This window comes from Dermacentor andersoni, chromosome 1 (assembly GCF_023375885.2).
Source record: "Dermacentor andersoni chromosome 1, qqDerAnde1_hic_scaffold, whole genome shotgun sequence".
NCBI lineage: Eukaryota > Metazoa > Arthropoda > Arachnida > Ixodida > Ixodidae > Dermacentor > Dermacentor andersoni.
In genome coordinates, this window is record NC_092814.1 from 205,252,908 (window position 1) to 205,269,525 (window position 16,618).

A 16,618-nucleotide genomic window follows, 5' to 3' on the forward strand; every position below is an offset into this window, starting at 1 on the left:
AAATTATGGTGCTGAGTCGACTAAAGCACTGGGATCTAGCTTCGACAATGCCTCAAATCGTACTTTTGTATTTCCAGACTCTCCAGTCAGCCGAAAATTGTCAAATCAACAGATACTTATTGCTCAGTCATTAATCAAGATGGGAATGGCGATGTCGATAAAATCATTCCAACGGAAATATTTAAAAACACGTGAATAAACTGTCCAATAAAATAATGGATTTGTATAGGTTCGTTAACGAAACCGTTAATTACGCACAAAACTGCTCAACTTACTCCGTATCCATAGTTTACCAATCGGAATATTTGAATGATAAAATAAACACAAACATTTATATTGGTCTAATATTTATAATTTGATGCAGGTAAAAGGAAACTCCCGGCATATTGATGACGCAACGCTCTCCTGATAAAGCAAGTGCGAAAGCTTGAATGGGTTTTGTTGACGCAGACCAAGTTGATGAACTTCGTCTGGGGTGCTATTTTGTAGGAATTCTATTACTTTCTTTATGCCTTTTGCCGCCATCACCGCGCATCCAATGGTCGAAAATGACCGGGACACGCCCATTTTGTCTGTCAATCACGCGACGTCAGGAACACGCGAAAACTGTAATCGTCATAGTGACGTTGACGCACTCATTATGCGGAGCATAAGGCACGGATTTTTGGCACGGCCAGAGGCAGGGTCGTTTCCGAAGGAATAAAAAATGGCTGACCCTCTCATCGCTATGGCCGTGGCTCTTCGCCGTCGCCGACGTGAACACGGAGAGCCAGACGACGCGTTTGACATGCCGGATGACCATTTTCGACTGCATTTTCGCCTCTCGAAGGGAACGGTGCGGTTGTGCGAGGAACTGGCGGGGGAACTAGAAGCGGAGCGAGCGACGGGACTGTCGGTGGAGCGGAAGGTGTTGTGTGCGCTGCGCTTCTTCGCCACCGGGAGCTTCCAAGCGTCCGTTGGGAGCGAGGAGACGATTCGTGTGTCGCAGTCGACAGTCAGCGAGTGCGTGCGACGGGTGGTAGAGGTTGTTGTGAACGCCGGGGCGCGCAACAAGTGGGTTCATTTTCCGAAGGCGCTGGTGGAAAAGGCAGCCGTGAAGGAGGGTTTTCTTCGGCGCGGTGCTATCCCCGGCGTCATAGGATGCGTCGATGGCAGCCTCGTAGCTATTGTAGCCCCGAAGGGTGAGCGCAAGGCTGCGTTCATGTGCCGCAAGGGATACTACGCCCTCCACTGCACATTTGTAAGTAAACCTCACGTTTTCTGGTGCCGATCCTTTTTGACAGTTATCTTGCTCATGTCAACGGGCACTTTCTCTGTTTACGTTTTACCAGATCTGCGAAGCGGACATGAAAATCTTGGCCCTGGACCCTCTGCGACCGGGGTCGGACCACGACGCTTTCGTCTGGCGGACGACATGGCTGCGCCGGCGGTTTCAAGCGGGCCGCATCGTGAATCCCGGGGAATACCTCCTCGGTGAGGCAAAACACTTTTGTTGGCGCAGTCACGCTTGAGTAGCGCAGAACGCCGTGTCCGCTCTAACCCAAACTTTTAACCAAATTACAAGCACATAAGTCGAGAGTAAAAAAAAAAATGAAGTCATTGACTGCCACCATTGTCAAGGTTCGAAGTGTTAAGTTACAAGCACATTGTGTGTCTGCAAGGAGCAGACGAAAGCAACACGTATTAGTGCTGCTACTGCACCCAGTGCCTGCCAGAAGCAGAAGAAATGAACACACCTTAGTGCTGCTACTACTACTACTGTCATTGATAGCATCAACAAGTGTTGATTTCTTCTGCTTGTGGCAGACACCGAGTAGTGCACTTGTAAATTGGTTAACCGTTTGTGTCGGGTATGGACATGCTCAACGCATGCTTTTACTTGGGATTCAAACGCTGTGACTCCCGTGAAGTGTGTGCACGCATGAGCAGTTGATAGATTTCAACAAAGTGCGCTCGATCGTAAATAGCAGAACTCGGTGAATAGAATATTGCAGAGTGTGTAATAACATTTCCACAGTGCAAGCTAGCACTGCAAATATAGTAGCGGCATGCAAATAAAAGCACTAGAGAAGCACTGCACCTTTCTGTATTATTTCACCCTTCAACATACAGAAATCTTGTATGGTAACACTTGTTTATGTACACATCACGTGCGACAGTCTCTACATTGCATAGGTGCGAGAATCGTGACTACTGTAGTAGTAGAGGCATATGCAACATAAAACAGACAAGTTGCAATAAATATTGCACCACATTGTTTTCGCATCTAAAAGATTCACAGGTAACTGCACCATAAAATATCACAGGCAACGGCAGGCATCGTTTAAGGAAACTTTTGTACGCGGCACAAGTTTTACCGTTGTAGCAGCTTCTTTCTCGAAGCGTAACCGTCAGTGCAGGGGCGCCAGGCCTAGAGTATTACCGTTGCTGCCATCACTTTGACGAAGCTATTGTTCTGTCGTGGCGGTGCTCTATTGAAAGGTGCTGAGTGCCTTGACAGTTCTCGATCCACTATGTTGCAAAGTTTGCCCTCGGGTGTTACGGATAATTCTTGTTGGCCCTTCGTAAAAAAAAGATTAGAGACTTTTAGCTTGTACGCTATTCCGGTAAACGGGAGCGGTTTGGGCGGATTACCGGATGGTCGGGGCGTAAACGTGAGTGGTGAAGCCGCTTGGTGTTGTAGAGCTCAACCAGACAAACGCATGGCTAAAACTGCAGTAACTCACCATATTCTGCTTCGCCACTCGTGCAAATTTTTGGCAGCGGCGTAATTGTGAACACGATTACGCCACTGTCGAAAATTTACGCCAGCAGCTAAGCAGAATATAGTAATTAGCTCTGTGTTTGTGTGGTTGAGCTTTGCGCCACCAGCTGGCGCCACCAATCTGGCCGCTCACGTTGACGCCCCCGCTAAACCGGAAAACCGCCCGCGCTTGCCCGAATACCGGACACGCTAAACGTCTCTATTATCACACGTCAGACATGCACCGAAAACCACACGACAACGTAAGCACTACACGAGCAATATTTACTCACCTCACTCGTGCTGTATCTCACTGCTCCTGCAAGGAGCACAGATTCTTCTCACACGCAAGTATACCGCTGTGGGCCGCAATGAGTTGCGCTGCGTTACGGACACGCTAGCAGCTGTCAGCTGTCGGGTAACAGAGGCCGCCATTTCGCATGCGCTCAACGGCATGGCTTGGATGCACATCCAACCAATATGTGGCTAAGGCTTCGAAAATAGGAATACTTGCGTTTGCATTTCTTTAAGCTGCGATAGCTTTTACGTTGTAAGGTTACAAAATGAATTTGCTTTACGCAGCATGGAAGTCCGCTTTTATTAAGTGTTGTTTTACAAAACAAATTTGCTATACAGCCTCGGAAAAAGAGAACACGAAAGAAACATCCGGCCATTTAAGGGAGCTTCTGATTGGACTATCCAAAAAACGTCGTGCGTACGCAACCTCCATTTCCAAAATCAGTGACGTCAGGCGAGAAGGCATTGGCATAAAGAAAGGCATTACTACAAAATAGCACCCCTGCTTAACTTAAGAATGTGCCAAACCATGCATTATTTGCTCTAAATGTTTTAAAATGGAATATCCTATGTTATACAAGCGCGGGGTAAGCGGATACGGTGCATCACACGTACAAGGTGCGCGAGAACATTGCGTGCGCTCCCGATCAGATTGCCGAACGTTGGCATCATCAGGCTCGGTTTCCTGACGTTTTGATATCGATATGACAGCGAACGTGTGCCACCCAGAGCTTGCTCGGCCGCAAAAGGGACACGATGCAATAATGGTGCAGATTTAGTGCGTCACTGACCGATCGACGGAAGATAACGAAAGTGAATCATGAACAGCTCTTCGCGGCGCCATGACGATGATGACGGTGCCGTCGTGACGAATGCAGTCCAGCGATATTGACATCAAAGGCGTTTTCTTTCCGCGTAAGGTAAGTTTCAGAAATAGATAATACTCGCAGTGTCATTCGTTGCTGTCTCGTGGATTTAAATATGGGTTCAACTAGACTCTCAAGAAAAGTTTGCAACCCTTTCGGGCGTTCCAACAAGGATGATCGTCACCTATCCTGCCGCAATTTCCTTTCTTTAACGCTGCGAGCCCGGCACTTCTAGGCAACGAATGGCATGCGCGTTATCAGCGCGACATAGCATTCTCGACAGGAAAGCAGCGAGCTAAGAGTTTTCAAGCAAGGAAACGCAAGCACGGTAATTAAATTAAATTATGGGGTTTTACGTGCGAAAACCACTTTCTGATTATGAGGCACGCCGTAGTGGAGGACTCCGGAAATTTTGACCATCTGGGGTTCTTTAACGTGCACCTAAATCTAAGTACACGGGTGTTTTCGCATTTTACCCCCATCGAAATGCGGCCGCCGTGGCCGGGATTCGATCCCGCGACCTCGTGCTCAGGCGCCCAACACCATAGCCACTGAACAACCACGGCGGGTGCAAGCACGGTAGGTAACGATTATTGTTGTGGGACCGAAAAAAGTAAGTGGCGTCACTTCTCTTTCTTTAACGAATATGACGTCACTTTATATTTTTTGTTTCGCTGGAAGTGTTCCCTCGTCACACAGATGACCCTAAATCCCATGAACCACCCATGTACCGCCGATGAACAGCCATGTTTTGAGTGCGTACGTGGGCTCCTTCGAAACTTGCCTACCAGGTATATTTGCCTTCTCTTACAAAAATGATTTTAGACTATCTATAGAAAGTCTACATAATTTTTATAGACGACCTTGCTTTTTTTATAGATTCGGATTTTTGTTGATGCAAAGTCTGCAGATTGTCTATAGACGAAAGTCGATAAAGTTTCTATTTATTTTTGTCTATTCGCAATCTATAGACGGTCTATACAAAAACGTCGATATGGTGTTTGTTTCTTTTTGTATACTTCCCTACAACAGACACCTGTACACGCCAGTCGATACAGTGTATATTTTTGTCTATTGTTTGTCCGTAGATTTTCTGTAGACGAAAGCCGATAAGATTTATATTTATTTTTGTTCATTCGCAGTCTTAGACCGTCTATAGAAAAAGGTTGATAAGGTGTTTGTTTCTTTTTTCTCTACTTCCTCTCTATACACTACCTACAGACGAAACTCGATACAGCCTCTATTTATTTTTCTCTATTATTTGTCTGTAGCCTTTCTATAGACGAAAGTCGATAAGATTTGTATTTCTTTTTGTCTATTCGCAGTCTATACACTGTCTATAGAAAAACGTCGATAAAGTGTGTGTTTCTTTTTTGTTTACTTCCCCTCTATAGACTACCTATGGAGGAAAGTCGATAGTCTATTTATTTTTGTCTAATATTTGTCTATAGACTTTCTATAGACGAAAGTCGATATGATTTATATTTCTTTTCGTCTATTCGCAGTCTATAGACGGTCTATAGAAAAGAGTTGATGAGGTGTTTGTTTCTTTTTTGTCTACTTCCCAGCTAAAGACTACCTTAAGACAAAAGTCAGTACAGTCTCTATTTATTGTTGTCCATTCTTCGTCCTTAGACTGTCTTTAGACGAGAGTAGATGAGGTGTATATTTCTCTTGTTCTTGTCTATTCCCACTCTACGTAGTTATTCAAACACGCACACACACACACACACACACACATTATCTATCTATCTATCTATCTATCTATCTATCTATCTATCTATCTATCTATCTATCTATATATATATATGTATGTATATATATATATATATATATATATATATATATATATATATATATATATATATATATATATATATATATATATGTTGCTGCGCGACCGGCCGCTCGAGTCACATTGCGTATAATCGCGTCACGCTAGGAAAAACACTTCTATGGAGCACGTGTTGCGCAACAGAAAGCTGTATCGGGAGTTTCTAATGTTGCTCTACAATTTTATCATTGAGAGATTTAATCTAATTAAAATAACTGAGAAATTAATTAATACTAATTACATAATCAGGGGAATGCAAAAAAGTAATCTGAGTGTCTCTAAGCGATGGCAAACAACATTACCTTGGTTTTCTCCAGCTACGTAGTATTCGCATATTTTAAAAACTAGCTCAAATTAAGGGAAACAACCGGTATACTTCTTTGCAATTCGGGTTATTTTCCGCGGTTTCATATATCACCGCTGGTGAAGGCCATAAGGTGGGACGTCAAGAAAGGTCATGTTAACTTGTGTGAACAGCCTGTATACTGATTGTGGTAAGGCGTGAGATGAAGTATAAAACAGCCGATATTGTAAAATTCTTTTTTTTTTATTGATATGATATAAGGAGATGTTGACGCACAATTTAAGGCGCCGGCTACTCCTTATCTCTTGACTGGTTCCATCATACAACATACGGGGTTCAAGATTACATATGAAATAATATTTTCACGGAGGCACCAGGACTTATCACGCAACGTTTCCACAGAAAGACTATGACATAATAAACACATGGTACATACAATATACAAGGTAAATGTCTTCACAGTTATGTAGATAAAAGTCTCAAAAGTACAAACGATACTGTCGCCTAATGACACAGTCTCTAGTCAGCGGGTGATACATTCACCGTGTAAACGCACTATCACGCATAGTCACAGCAAAACAGTCAACATAACGTAATTCACAAATACATGCATATATACAGCGACAATGAAATGAAAGGAACAATAAAGGCGTCAATAACGTCCAACAATGCCGCTGTCTTGAAGAAAAGTCTTTAGTGCTCTTAAAGCGCTCTTCTGCAAAGACGTTGTTGGCCAAGGACCCAAAAGTTTCTTTAAACTGAAGGGTCTGCGGTCTAATTTAATTAGGGTTGATTTAAGTCGGCATCTTGGTGTGTCGTGACGTGGGCAATCTAGAAGGAGGTGATATATATCTTCATCTACAAATCCACAATCACATTCGGGGGTTTCCGCACGGCCAATTCTGTGTAAGAAATGCTTTTTGTAGGCTGTGCCTAGCCTTAATCGATGAATAACGGTTTCTATAGTTCTGTCTAATGATAATGAAAATTTGAATTCAATGAACGGATCAATATGGTATAAGTCCGAGCTCTTGGAATTCTGGTCAAATCAAGTGTTTCTACACATTTTGAAAGACGTTGTCCTTATAATGCAGCGTAACTCATTTTTCGATATTGGGAGCGGAACCACATCATCTTTGAGGTGTGCTTGTCGTACTGCTTCATCGGCTGCTGTGTTGCCAGGAATGTTACAATGCCCTGGTATCCACTGAAATGCTATTGCATGTTTCGCCGCGCTTACCTTTGTGAGATTTTTAAGTGTCTCGTATATTATACTATCACTGAATGTTTTCCCTTTTGTTCTGCAGAGTGATGTTAGAGCCGCCTGTGAATCGCTGAAAATTACCCATTTTTGCGCATCTCTTACTGAGAATATAAATTTTATCGCACATAGGATTGCGAACAGTTCAGCCGTTGTGGACGAAGTCGCACGATATAACTTAAATGATTCTTGTTTGTTGAGGTGCGGAATAATGAATGATGAAGTTGAAGAGGTTGATGTACTGGAGCCATCTGTATAGACGTGTGTGTATCCTGAATACCGCATATATATCTGGTAAAGTGATAGCTGTTGAGCAGCTTGAATGAACATGTCTCTTTTTCTGAATATCCTGTCTACTGACAATTCGATTTTTGGAAGTGCAAGCAGCCATGGAGGATATTCGACATCTGAATTCCAAAATTCATTTCTTGGCAATATGTGAAGATTTCCTCGAATTTCTATATGAACATAAGTTTTATCTCGTTTTATTATGTCTCGAGCCAATGGATGACTTTTATGTTGTGTTTGCAGACGAAAATAATGTCGGCATGTTTCTGTAGTTCGTATAACTGGAAATGGTGATTGGCGAGCCTCAGCTATTACAAGAGAACTAGAAGTCGCTCGTGGAACTCCTAGACATATGCGTAGTCCTCTAGCTAAAAGTCTTTGAAGTCGCTCTTCTGATGTGTGGGAAAGTCCGTGTAAGATGGGCGCGGAATACGCAATTTTTGTCGTATTAATGCATTGTAAACAGTCAGCATGGACGATACTGATCCGCCCCATAATGCGCCTTCTTATTGCTTCAGGTTTACATGCCGTCTATAGATTGACAATAGACAAACATCGTTAATCTCGGCCCAACCGGTGTACGCTGTAACCAAGCGCCGGTACCAGTGGATAATACGGAGCTGCGTTTGATATAAGCCACTGAAGTTGTGCACTGCTGAGATTGCTGCAGAGCCTATTTGTAGACTTCAGTATACACAGAGTGTATACCTCCGCATTTGTTGACCACATGATATGATCTACGTAGTCGCTCTCGGCAATCCCAAGACAGTCTTCACAGTTCTGATAGCATGAGTTTTGCCGCAGTAGAATAAAGAAATCAAAACGCCGATCCAATTGTGATAATAGATGTTATGAACGCCAACTTCAGGAGAGACAAAGAGGAGGAAAGACAGGGAGGTTAGCCAGTGTAAGTACCGGCTGGCTACCCTGTGCTGGGGAAAGGGGTAAAGGGAATAAAAGGAGAAAGAAGAAGAAGAGGAGAAAAAAAAAGAGAAATCGGAAAATTCACGCAGTAACGCGATAATACGCGATACAACACTCAAAGGCGATCGCACAATTCGCATGTCCTTAAAAACTTCAGCAAAGCCCTTAAGGCCTTGAGTGCCGAAGCCCGTCTGGACCAGTGTCCTAGAGCTTTTTCCTCTGTAAAGGGGCGATTGTCCAGTTTTTCGAGCGCGGTCACGAGCACTGTTCTTGGCACTTTGTAGCTGGGACAGTCACAAAGGAGGTGCTCAATCGTCTCCTCGCAGCCGCAGGTGTCGCAAGTAGGGCTGTCGGCCATTCCAATGCGGAATGAATAGGAGTTCGTGAATGCCATGCCGAGCCACAGGCGGCACAGAAGTGTTGCTTCCGCTCGTGGTAATCCTGGTGGTAGACGGAGTTGCAGACATGGATCCAATCTGTACCAACTTCAGCTACAAGTGGATTCCAAACGGGCATCAAGCTAACAGCATGGAGACTCGTAATGTTTGTAGCTGACAACGCGGACTTTGTGAGTGTGCGATGAACCGATGCCGTGTTGTATGTCGTCCGATTCTCAAATAGTTTTCACATTTTCTTCGTATCTCGGCTGCATCACTAACAGCGGGCGGTTTTTCGTTGACTGATATCCTGCACATATAATCATTAAAGTTTCTCATTCACTTAAAATTTGTGCCCGATTCTCTTAGCCCACCCAGTATTTCGCAGGCAGTATGTCTGTGCGGCAATGCATATGAGTACCTCATTGCTCTACTGATTGCTTTGACCTATCATCGGAACGGAAAATTAGCACTGACATACGTGCGGGCATCACATTTGGCATCACATCATATCGTCTCATACGATAGCCCACAGCCTTTGTAATATAACTTGCCAACGCATTTCTTTCGTCCATGAAAAAAGAAAGAAAAATGGAAAAGAAAAGCAACCCGTTCCGGCGCGCATGGCGCGCAGAGAGAGAGAGTGAAAGAGACAAAAAAAAAGGAAAAGGCACTCGGACTTCTCGGAGTGCGCATGCTCTCCCGCGCGGAGCTCCTGCGCATGCGCGGCGGTGCGCCATCTGTCCGCGTCAATTTGAATTATCAACGAGTGCGCCAGGCTAGTAAACGCTTGTAGCGGTGTGCGGTGTCTACCTGAACGTTGTTGTCTGTGTATGGGTGTCTTCTTTGTGGCATCACACGTCAACTACACTGAACGGTAAGCTTTAGCAAAGGTGTTTTTCGTCAAAAGCGCATGATTAGGTGAGCGCATTTCGTAGCACGAACAGGCTGCATGTAGCGCAGGCGACTGAGGCATAGTATCGGTTTGTCGTTTTCATGATTTGATAACGCGCTCTTGTTCTCACTTCTACTGTACGGCGTGTTTTACGGCAAGCGATCGCTCACGCTTGCTGATTTTAGCGTTATAGCTGATGTGCGTAAAAAAGGAAGTACACCATGTTTTAACTTGATACTGAGCTGCCACTAAGCGGATTGTGTGTGTTGGGCAGCCAGTGTGGTAGATCTCATTTCGTGGCGCTCGATCCGGCCGCGATGAATGCGGCGTCGCATGTGTAAAGAAACTCTCGTGACACGCTTTACGTATATATCTCGAAATGGTGTTAGCATGAAGAATTTTCAAACAGAGACGTATAGTTGAATAACTGCTAGCGTACTCGGATGAAAGGCCGTGTTTGCGGGGCATGCATCAGCGGTGTGTGCGCGGCCGTTCTCGTATAGTTTAAAAGTAGCAGTATACTTAAGATCCCTGGCAACCAATCTAAATACTTTGGGAAGTTACCGCAAGCAAAGCACGAGACTTGAAGAAATATCTGTAAGAAATATCTAAATTCACCCAATCTAAATATATGCAACCACAAACGCTTTTCGAGCATGAAACCTGTGATAAGCTCAGTCACTCGCAGCTTCGCAACTTAGCCGAAAAAATTAGAGAACAATAAATTAGTCGCTGCGGGAAGCACATTTACACGTTTTAAACTGAAGTCATTGCATTTGGCAGTAGTTGGCAGATTTTTTTTTTTTGTATCTTTTATAAACAGTTTAGCAGCAGAAGTGATCTTTTGGGCTATATGAAAAGCGTTTAGCGCCTTTCGATGCTTCGGCATTATGCAGTTTACGTGCTGTTAATCACTAGGCAGCTGCTGGCGCAGATTCGCATTGTGCCAATCGTGCATGGTATGAAGCGCTTGTCGCGCGTAATAAGTGTTCCGTTTTGCATTACTGTTGCATTTAGTGCCGTCGATCGCCTTGGACAGACTGTATACTATATGCGCTGTACAAACGAAAAAAGAGCCAGATTATCCATTTGGTGGTCTTTTCTTGGTAGATAACGCACAGATTATTTAAATAATTTAGTGGACATTGCACTTGTTCTACCCTTATCAACATACCTAAGAGATCGTAAGATGTTTTAGTTGATAAGTAACGTTATCAATACGCCCCCACTCATGTGCATTCTACTGAAAGTGTGGCAAATGTATTCATCTCAAAATATGAGAAAATAGACCTTGCAAACTGTTCTAAGCGGAAATAAATTGCAATTTTTAACGTGATTGTTCAAAACTGCAGTCACTATGATGAGCATGTTCGCTCGAAACGGGCATATTGCATTAACACCTGAAAAATGTGCACAGTCCAGCCGGGTACCTTTGTTTCAACATTTATTATTATAGGAATCGTTTGGGATTCTCGCATTTATTTTATTTTTGTAAGTACACTGTGTGTTACATGAACCTGTCTTGAAATGAAACGTACCGTTGCTGGCACCGACGACCATTATTGTTGTCTAACTGCTCATCATACTGTAACATAACGAAACATCATAATGGTACTGATTCATATTGCCATGTCGTCTTTAGTCAGATGTAAACAAAGTTAACTAGAGGTATAAGTGATGAGAGCAAATGATATAGAAAAATACTATTGAACCGTAAAAATAACTCATTGAATAGTTTTCCCTCACATTGTTGCATTTGCTTTACGTGTGTGTCTCTGTGTCCTTGTCTTCCGTGCTGCACTCGTGTGGCCATCAATTGCGAACTTGCCCAAGCCCTTGCCAGCTTTACTAAACAAGGGATTCAATTCAGTTGAATCTAATACTGCATGTCAAATGACTGACGTGTTATTCGTTTTATCTAAATATTACGGACTGGCAGTACTAGGCAAGCATTAAACCACAATATTTTTTTTATTGCCCTTAAGCTGCGGGCGTCATAGATTGCCAGAACATCTTCATGAAAACAGCCAGGGAAGGCTTGGAAAAACATCGGGCAATATTAAAATGACCCCATAGGTATGCTGTCTTGTCCTATATCTATATCTATATCTATATCTATATCTATATCTATATCTATATCTATATCTATATCTATATCTATATCTGTCCTATATCCTATATCTTGTCCTATATCTAAGTTCTCTCTCTCCCTCTTTCACTCCCCATTCCCCTCCCCATGTGTAGGGTAGCAAACTGGACTCAGTCTAGTTAACCTCCCTGCCTTTCTGTCTTCCCTTCTCTCTCTCTCTCTCTCTATATGTCATACAAATTTTCCAGAGAATCTATCTGTTAAATATATTTTCAAAACGCCTCACCTCAAAAAAGGTTGAGGGAAATTTGTCCCATTTATAGAAAAAAGAAAGTCAAGCATACTGACATGGCATTTCTTACTCAATTTTTTTTTGCGTTAACTAAATGTCCTGAACCTCGAAACCCTAGAAAAATTTTTATCTATGAAAGCACCTTAAATAATTTAATGTGGTAGAATTCATTCGAACTATAGTATCAGTTTTGTTTCCTAGGAGGTGCATATCTGTCGTGCCATGACACAAAGTGCTCGCGTGGTACTTCGGGTGCTGATGTGGTATAACTAACTTGGAAACCTGTTAGCATGCCCAAGAGGCTTCATTACGTTCATTACCGGGCATATTTAACTATCAGCTGAAAAAATATACAGACAGTCCAACTGGGTAACGTTTCAGCAATACAGAGATCATTTGGGATAAGTACATTATTGCACCATATAGGAACTTGTTATAAAAGGGAACATACTCTTGCTTGCGCGAGCAGCAGTTGTGACTGTTTATTTTTTCACCATACCATAAAATAAAACATTGTATAATGGTACTGATCTGTACTGACAAGCAGCCATTAGTCATAGTTAAACCGCATGAAGTATTGACTTAGATGGTTTGAGCAAATATATTAAGCTACTTAATGAACATACAAAGAATACACACTCGTTATTTTTGCCTCATATTGCTGCATCTACTTATTTGCAGCATACACTTGCAGCACCTTTGGGACTAATGACACAAAGGACAAGGCTAGCCTGGTGACCATGCTTGCCAAGTGGAAGTAGTGTAAATATTTAGTCTCTTTCCATAATAATATAAGATATGTATTTAAGAAATTCATCCATTATATCATGCAATAAAAACAGTTAATTCATTGCCGGTGCACTTGTTTTCTTTTTTGCACTGCAAGATTCAGCACTTCACTTCTTTCTGTTTATGAAACATATATGAGAGTACAGCCAGTTCAGGAGCATTATTAATCTACTAACATTAATGAATAAGTGCAGATGAAAAGCCACAGGTGCACATGCATAAATAAATTAAAAATGTTTTGCTACCATATATGTAAACACAAATGTAAACTAACTTGTAGATAGCGGATAGCTATGGACTTAATTATGGCCTTATACACTCTTTGTATACTTGTCTATAAAATGTATGTGTCTATAGACTGTCTATAGGTTAATGAAAATTCATGTTTGTTGACAAATGTCTGCAGAATGTCATAGAAAAGGTGTATAGCATTATATACTGCAGTAAAACACGTTGTGGGGCTAGTTGGTGCATAGCTTTCAAAAGGCGAAGCGCCAAAAGTGACGGCACACACGAAGAAATACAGACAGGACAAGGCGCCTTGTCCTGTCTGTATTTCTTCTTGTGTGCCGTCACTATTGGCGCTTCGCCTTTTGAAAGCATTAGATAGTTCTACTTTTATAGACTGAAGTCTATAAAATGTCTATAGATAGTCTATAGACATTTGTCTGGAGAAATCCTATAGACTTCAGTCTACAAAAATAGAACTGTATAACCCTATACACTTTTGTCTATAAACATTCTGCGGACATTTGTCTACAGACGTGAATTTTATTAATCTATAGACAGTCTATCGACTCAGACTTTTTATAGGCCAGTCTATAAAAAGTGAATGGCCATAAGTCTATAGAGTGTCTATAGACTGGTCTATAGGAATGGTCTATACACAGTCTATAGACATTTGTCTATAGACATTCTATAGACTTCAGTCTACAAAAGTAGAACTATAAGCCTATGCACTTGTCTATAGACATTCTGCGGACAATTGTCTAGACACACGAATTTTTATTGATCTATAGACTGCCTATAGATAGTCTATAGACAGTCTATGGACTCAGACTTTTTATAGACTAGTCTATAAAAGTGTATGGCCATAAGTCTATAGACAGTCTATAGACTAGCCTAAAGAAATCTCTACAGACAGTCTATAGACTTCATAGACAAATGTCTATAGACTTTCTATAAAAAATTTTGTAATGGTTGCAGGCTCTCGCGCGCGAGCACATTCAAATACGCGGACAGCGGGCACATGCACGCCTCACAAACAGGCGCACACCAGCATACACACGCTAGCTGAAGACGTGCGGACGCACACTCCCTCTCCCTCTTTACTGCCTCTCAAAAACCTGGGCGTGTGAACAGACTGAATGGCACTGGCTCTGCCATTACCGTTCGAAAAAAAAAATTGCGGGGTTTTACGTGCCGACCCCACGGTCTGGTAATGAAGCACGCCGTAGTGGGGACTCCGGAAATTTAGACCACCTGGGGTTCTTTCACGCGCACCTAAATCTAAGTAAACATGTGTCTTCGCATTCCGCCACCTTAGAAATGCGGCAACCGTGGCCGGGATCCGAACCCGCGACCTCGTGGTTAGCAGCCGAACACCATACCCACTTAGCAACCACGGCGGGCTTACCTTCCCAACGCCGGCTGTAATAAATTGCTTTATGGTACGAATTTCACGCCTCCTCCTCAAGTCAATGTGTTCTCTTCCGGTATAGGTTGCGAAACGATTTGCTCTTGTCGTGTGACTTCACCGCTCATCCCTGGCCAAAACGATGCTTTATAAGGGCCTTGAACCAGTTTTTATCGAAGTCCAGAAATGCATTTCAAGTCAAAATAGATTATTTACGAAATGCTTTTCCTCAAAAAGTACTTTAATGCGTTCAGCAGAAGCGGAGTTATTCGCAATCAAAGGTAGCCTAAACCCCCTTCGGGGTGCTTGCGCTTCTTCTTCAATGCCTTGCACGGCGAAGGCGCTGCGGCGCGTGCCCACAACGCTCCGCTTACTGAACGTCACCGCGGTGAGCAGTGAAAATTTAATTGCGGATGTTCCCGTTACGACAGCCGCAGTGAACTCAGCCTGCGGACTCATCGCAGCAGGACACGGCGGCCGCGATATCTACGCTGCATAGCGTATGGCCTCTGAGAGTGCGCGCGCTCGCAGGTTTCGCTCCGGCCGTCTCATACGGCGCGCTCCCCAGCAAAATGATGATGATGATGATGATGATGATGATGATGATGATGATGATGATGCGGCGGCCACGCCCGGCCGCCCCTGGATGGTGCTGCTAGCCGAGAGCTCCGGCGCACGTGGAGGCGGCAGTAGAAGGCAGACCACGCGAGGTCTCAACGTGCGGATTGCCTCTTTTGACGTTGCGGAAAATTTTCACTGGATTTATGCCAGGCAATTTTTCAACTCTACCTAGAACATTTTCACGTCTCAGCCATCTAAATATCTAGTGCCTTTATTTTTTCCAATACACTTCTACATTTTAATTAATACATTTTGTAATGCATATGTTTAATCATTTATTTTTCTAAACAAATAACGCGTGGGTTCACACACCATTCATTGTCTCGGAACTTGTACCTTATCGCAGATGGCAGAGTTTATTTGTTGTTGCCTTGTCTTACTTTATTTCCTTTCTTCCTTTTTTGCACTTAGCATTGCGGTGATTCAGCAACTGATATGGGAACTGCGGCGTTGTACGCCTACGCTGTAGTGTGATAATCTTCCTGAAATATTTACTAGTATCTTACCGGGCGTACGTTTCCCTCTTTTTAGTTTTCCATTTCAGTTGTACTTGTTGTATTGAGGGTATTGATCTTGCACTCTATTACATTGTGCGAATAAAGCTTTTGTTACGTTGACGCTTTTTTTTTTTGCACTTGTTGCATAACGCTTCTTCGATCTAGTTTTCCCCTTACCCAATGCCTTCTTGAAGACCTGTAAAGTATTCATAAATAAATACATTTTCGTAAAATCAATAAAACAAACGGCATCAGAGGGGACACGAGGATGACAGACACGCCGATTTTTGTCTTCGGCGTAATTAACATTTAAATCATACTGTTTCTAATTATCATAATGCCTGCTTCCGCGACAACTATAATGTAGTGATGAACGGGCAAATAATTGCATAATTTATCATGACACGCTTCGAGACAATTTCATTGCAACGTCTAGCTTTGAAACTGGGGCACGCAGCAGGCAATGACATGCACACGCGCACACATCAATACACACGTATTTTCTCTAATCCACAATGAAACCTTTCTTAAAGCTTGCTGCACCTTAGCTGAAACATTCATTGTGGGTTTGCACTTTCAGTGGCACTTCACCTTGAATATTTCCCTCGAAACTGGCACACTTATTTCTGCGAGTTAGGTCTGTTTCTTCGCTAACAAAGCCAACAATAGATAGGCGTAGTTCCAAAGGTCAATGAAATGTTCTAGTGGGTGGCTGTTGATACTTTCTCCCCGTCTCATGACGAACTATTGCACAGATACACCACTGGTGCCACGTGTATGTAGTGGGAGTATGTGTGTGGACGAAAAAAAAATAACGCATTTGATAATAAACAGCCATCAGCACGCGATTTGTCCTTCGTCCACTTTCCGCCATCGTTTCCTAATCTGTAAGGGATCATACAGCA

General features: G+C 42.9%; 1 protein-coding gene across 1 annotated transcript; it reads left to right on the plus strand.

Moving 5' to 3' along the window:
- Positions 1 to 787: 787 nt before the first annotated feature.
- On the plus strand, positions 788 to 13,021 carry LOC129380749 (putative nuclease HARBI1). The gene is made up of 3 exons (XM_055062611.2): positions 788 to 1,240; positions 1,332 to 1,473; positions 12,852 to 13,021. The coding sequence occupies exons 1-3, from the start codon at positions 788 to 790 to the stop codon at positions 12,929 to 12,931; spliced, it is 675 nt and encodes a 224-aa protein (XP_054918586.2). The 3' UTR covers positions 12,932 to 13,021.
- Positions 13,022 to 16,618: the final 3,597 nt, after the last annotated feature.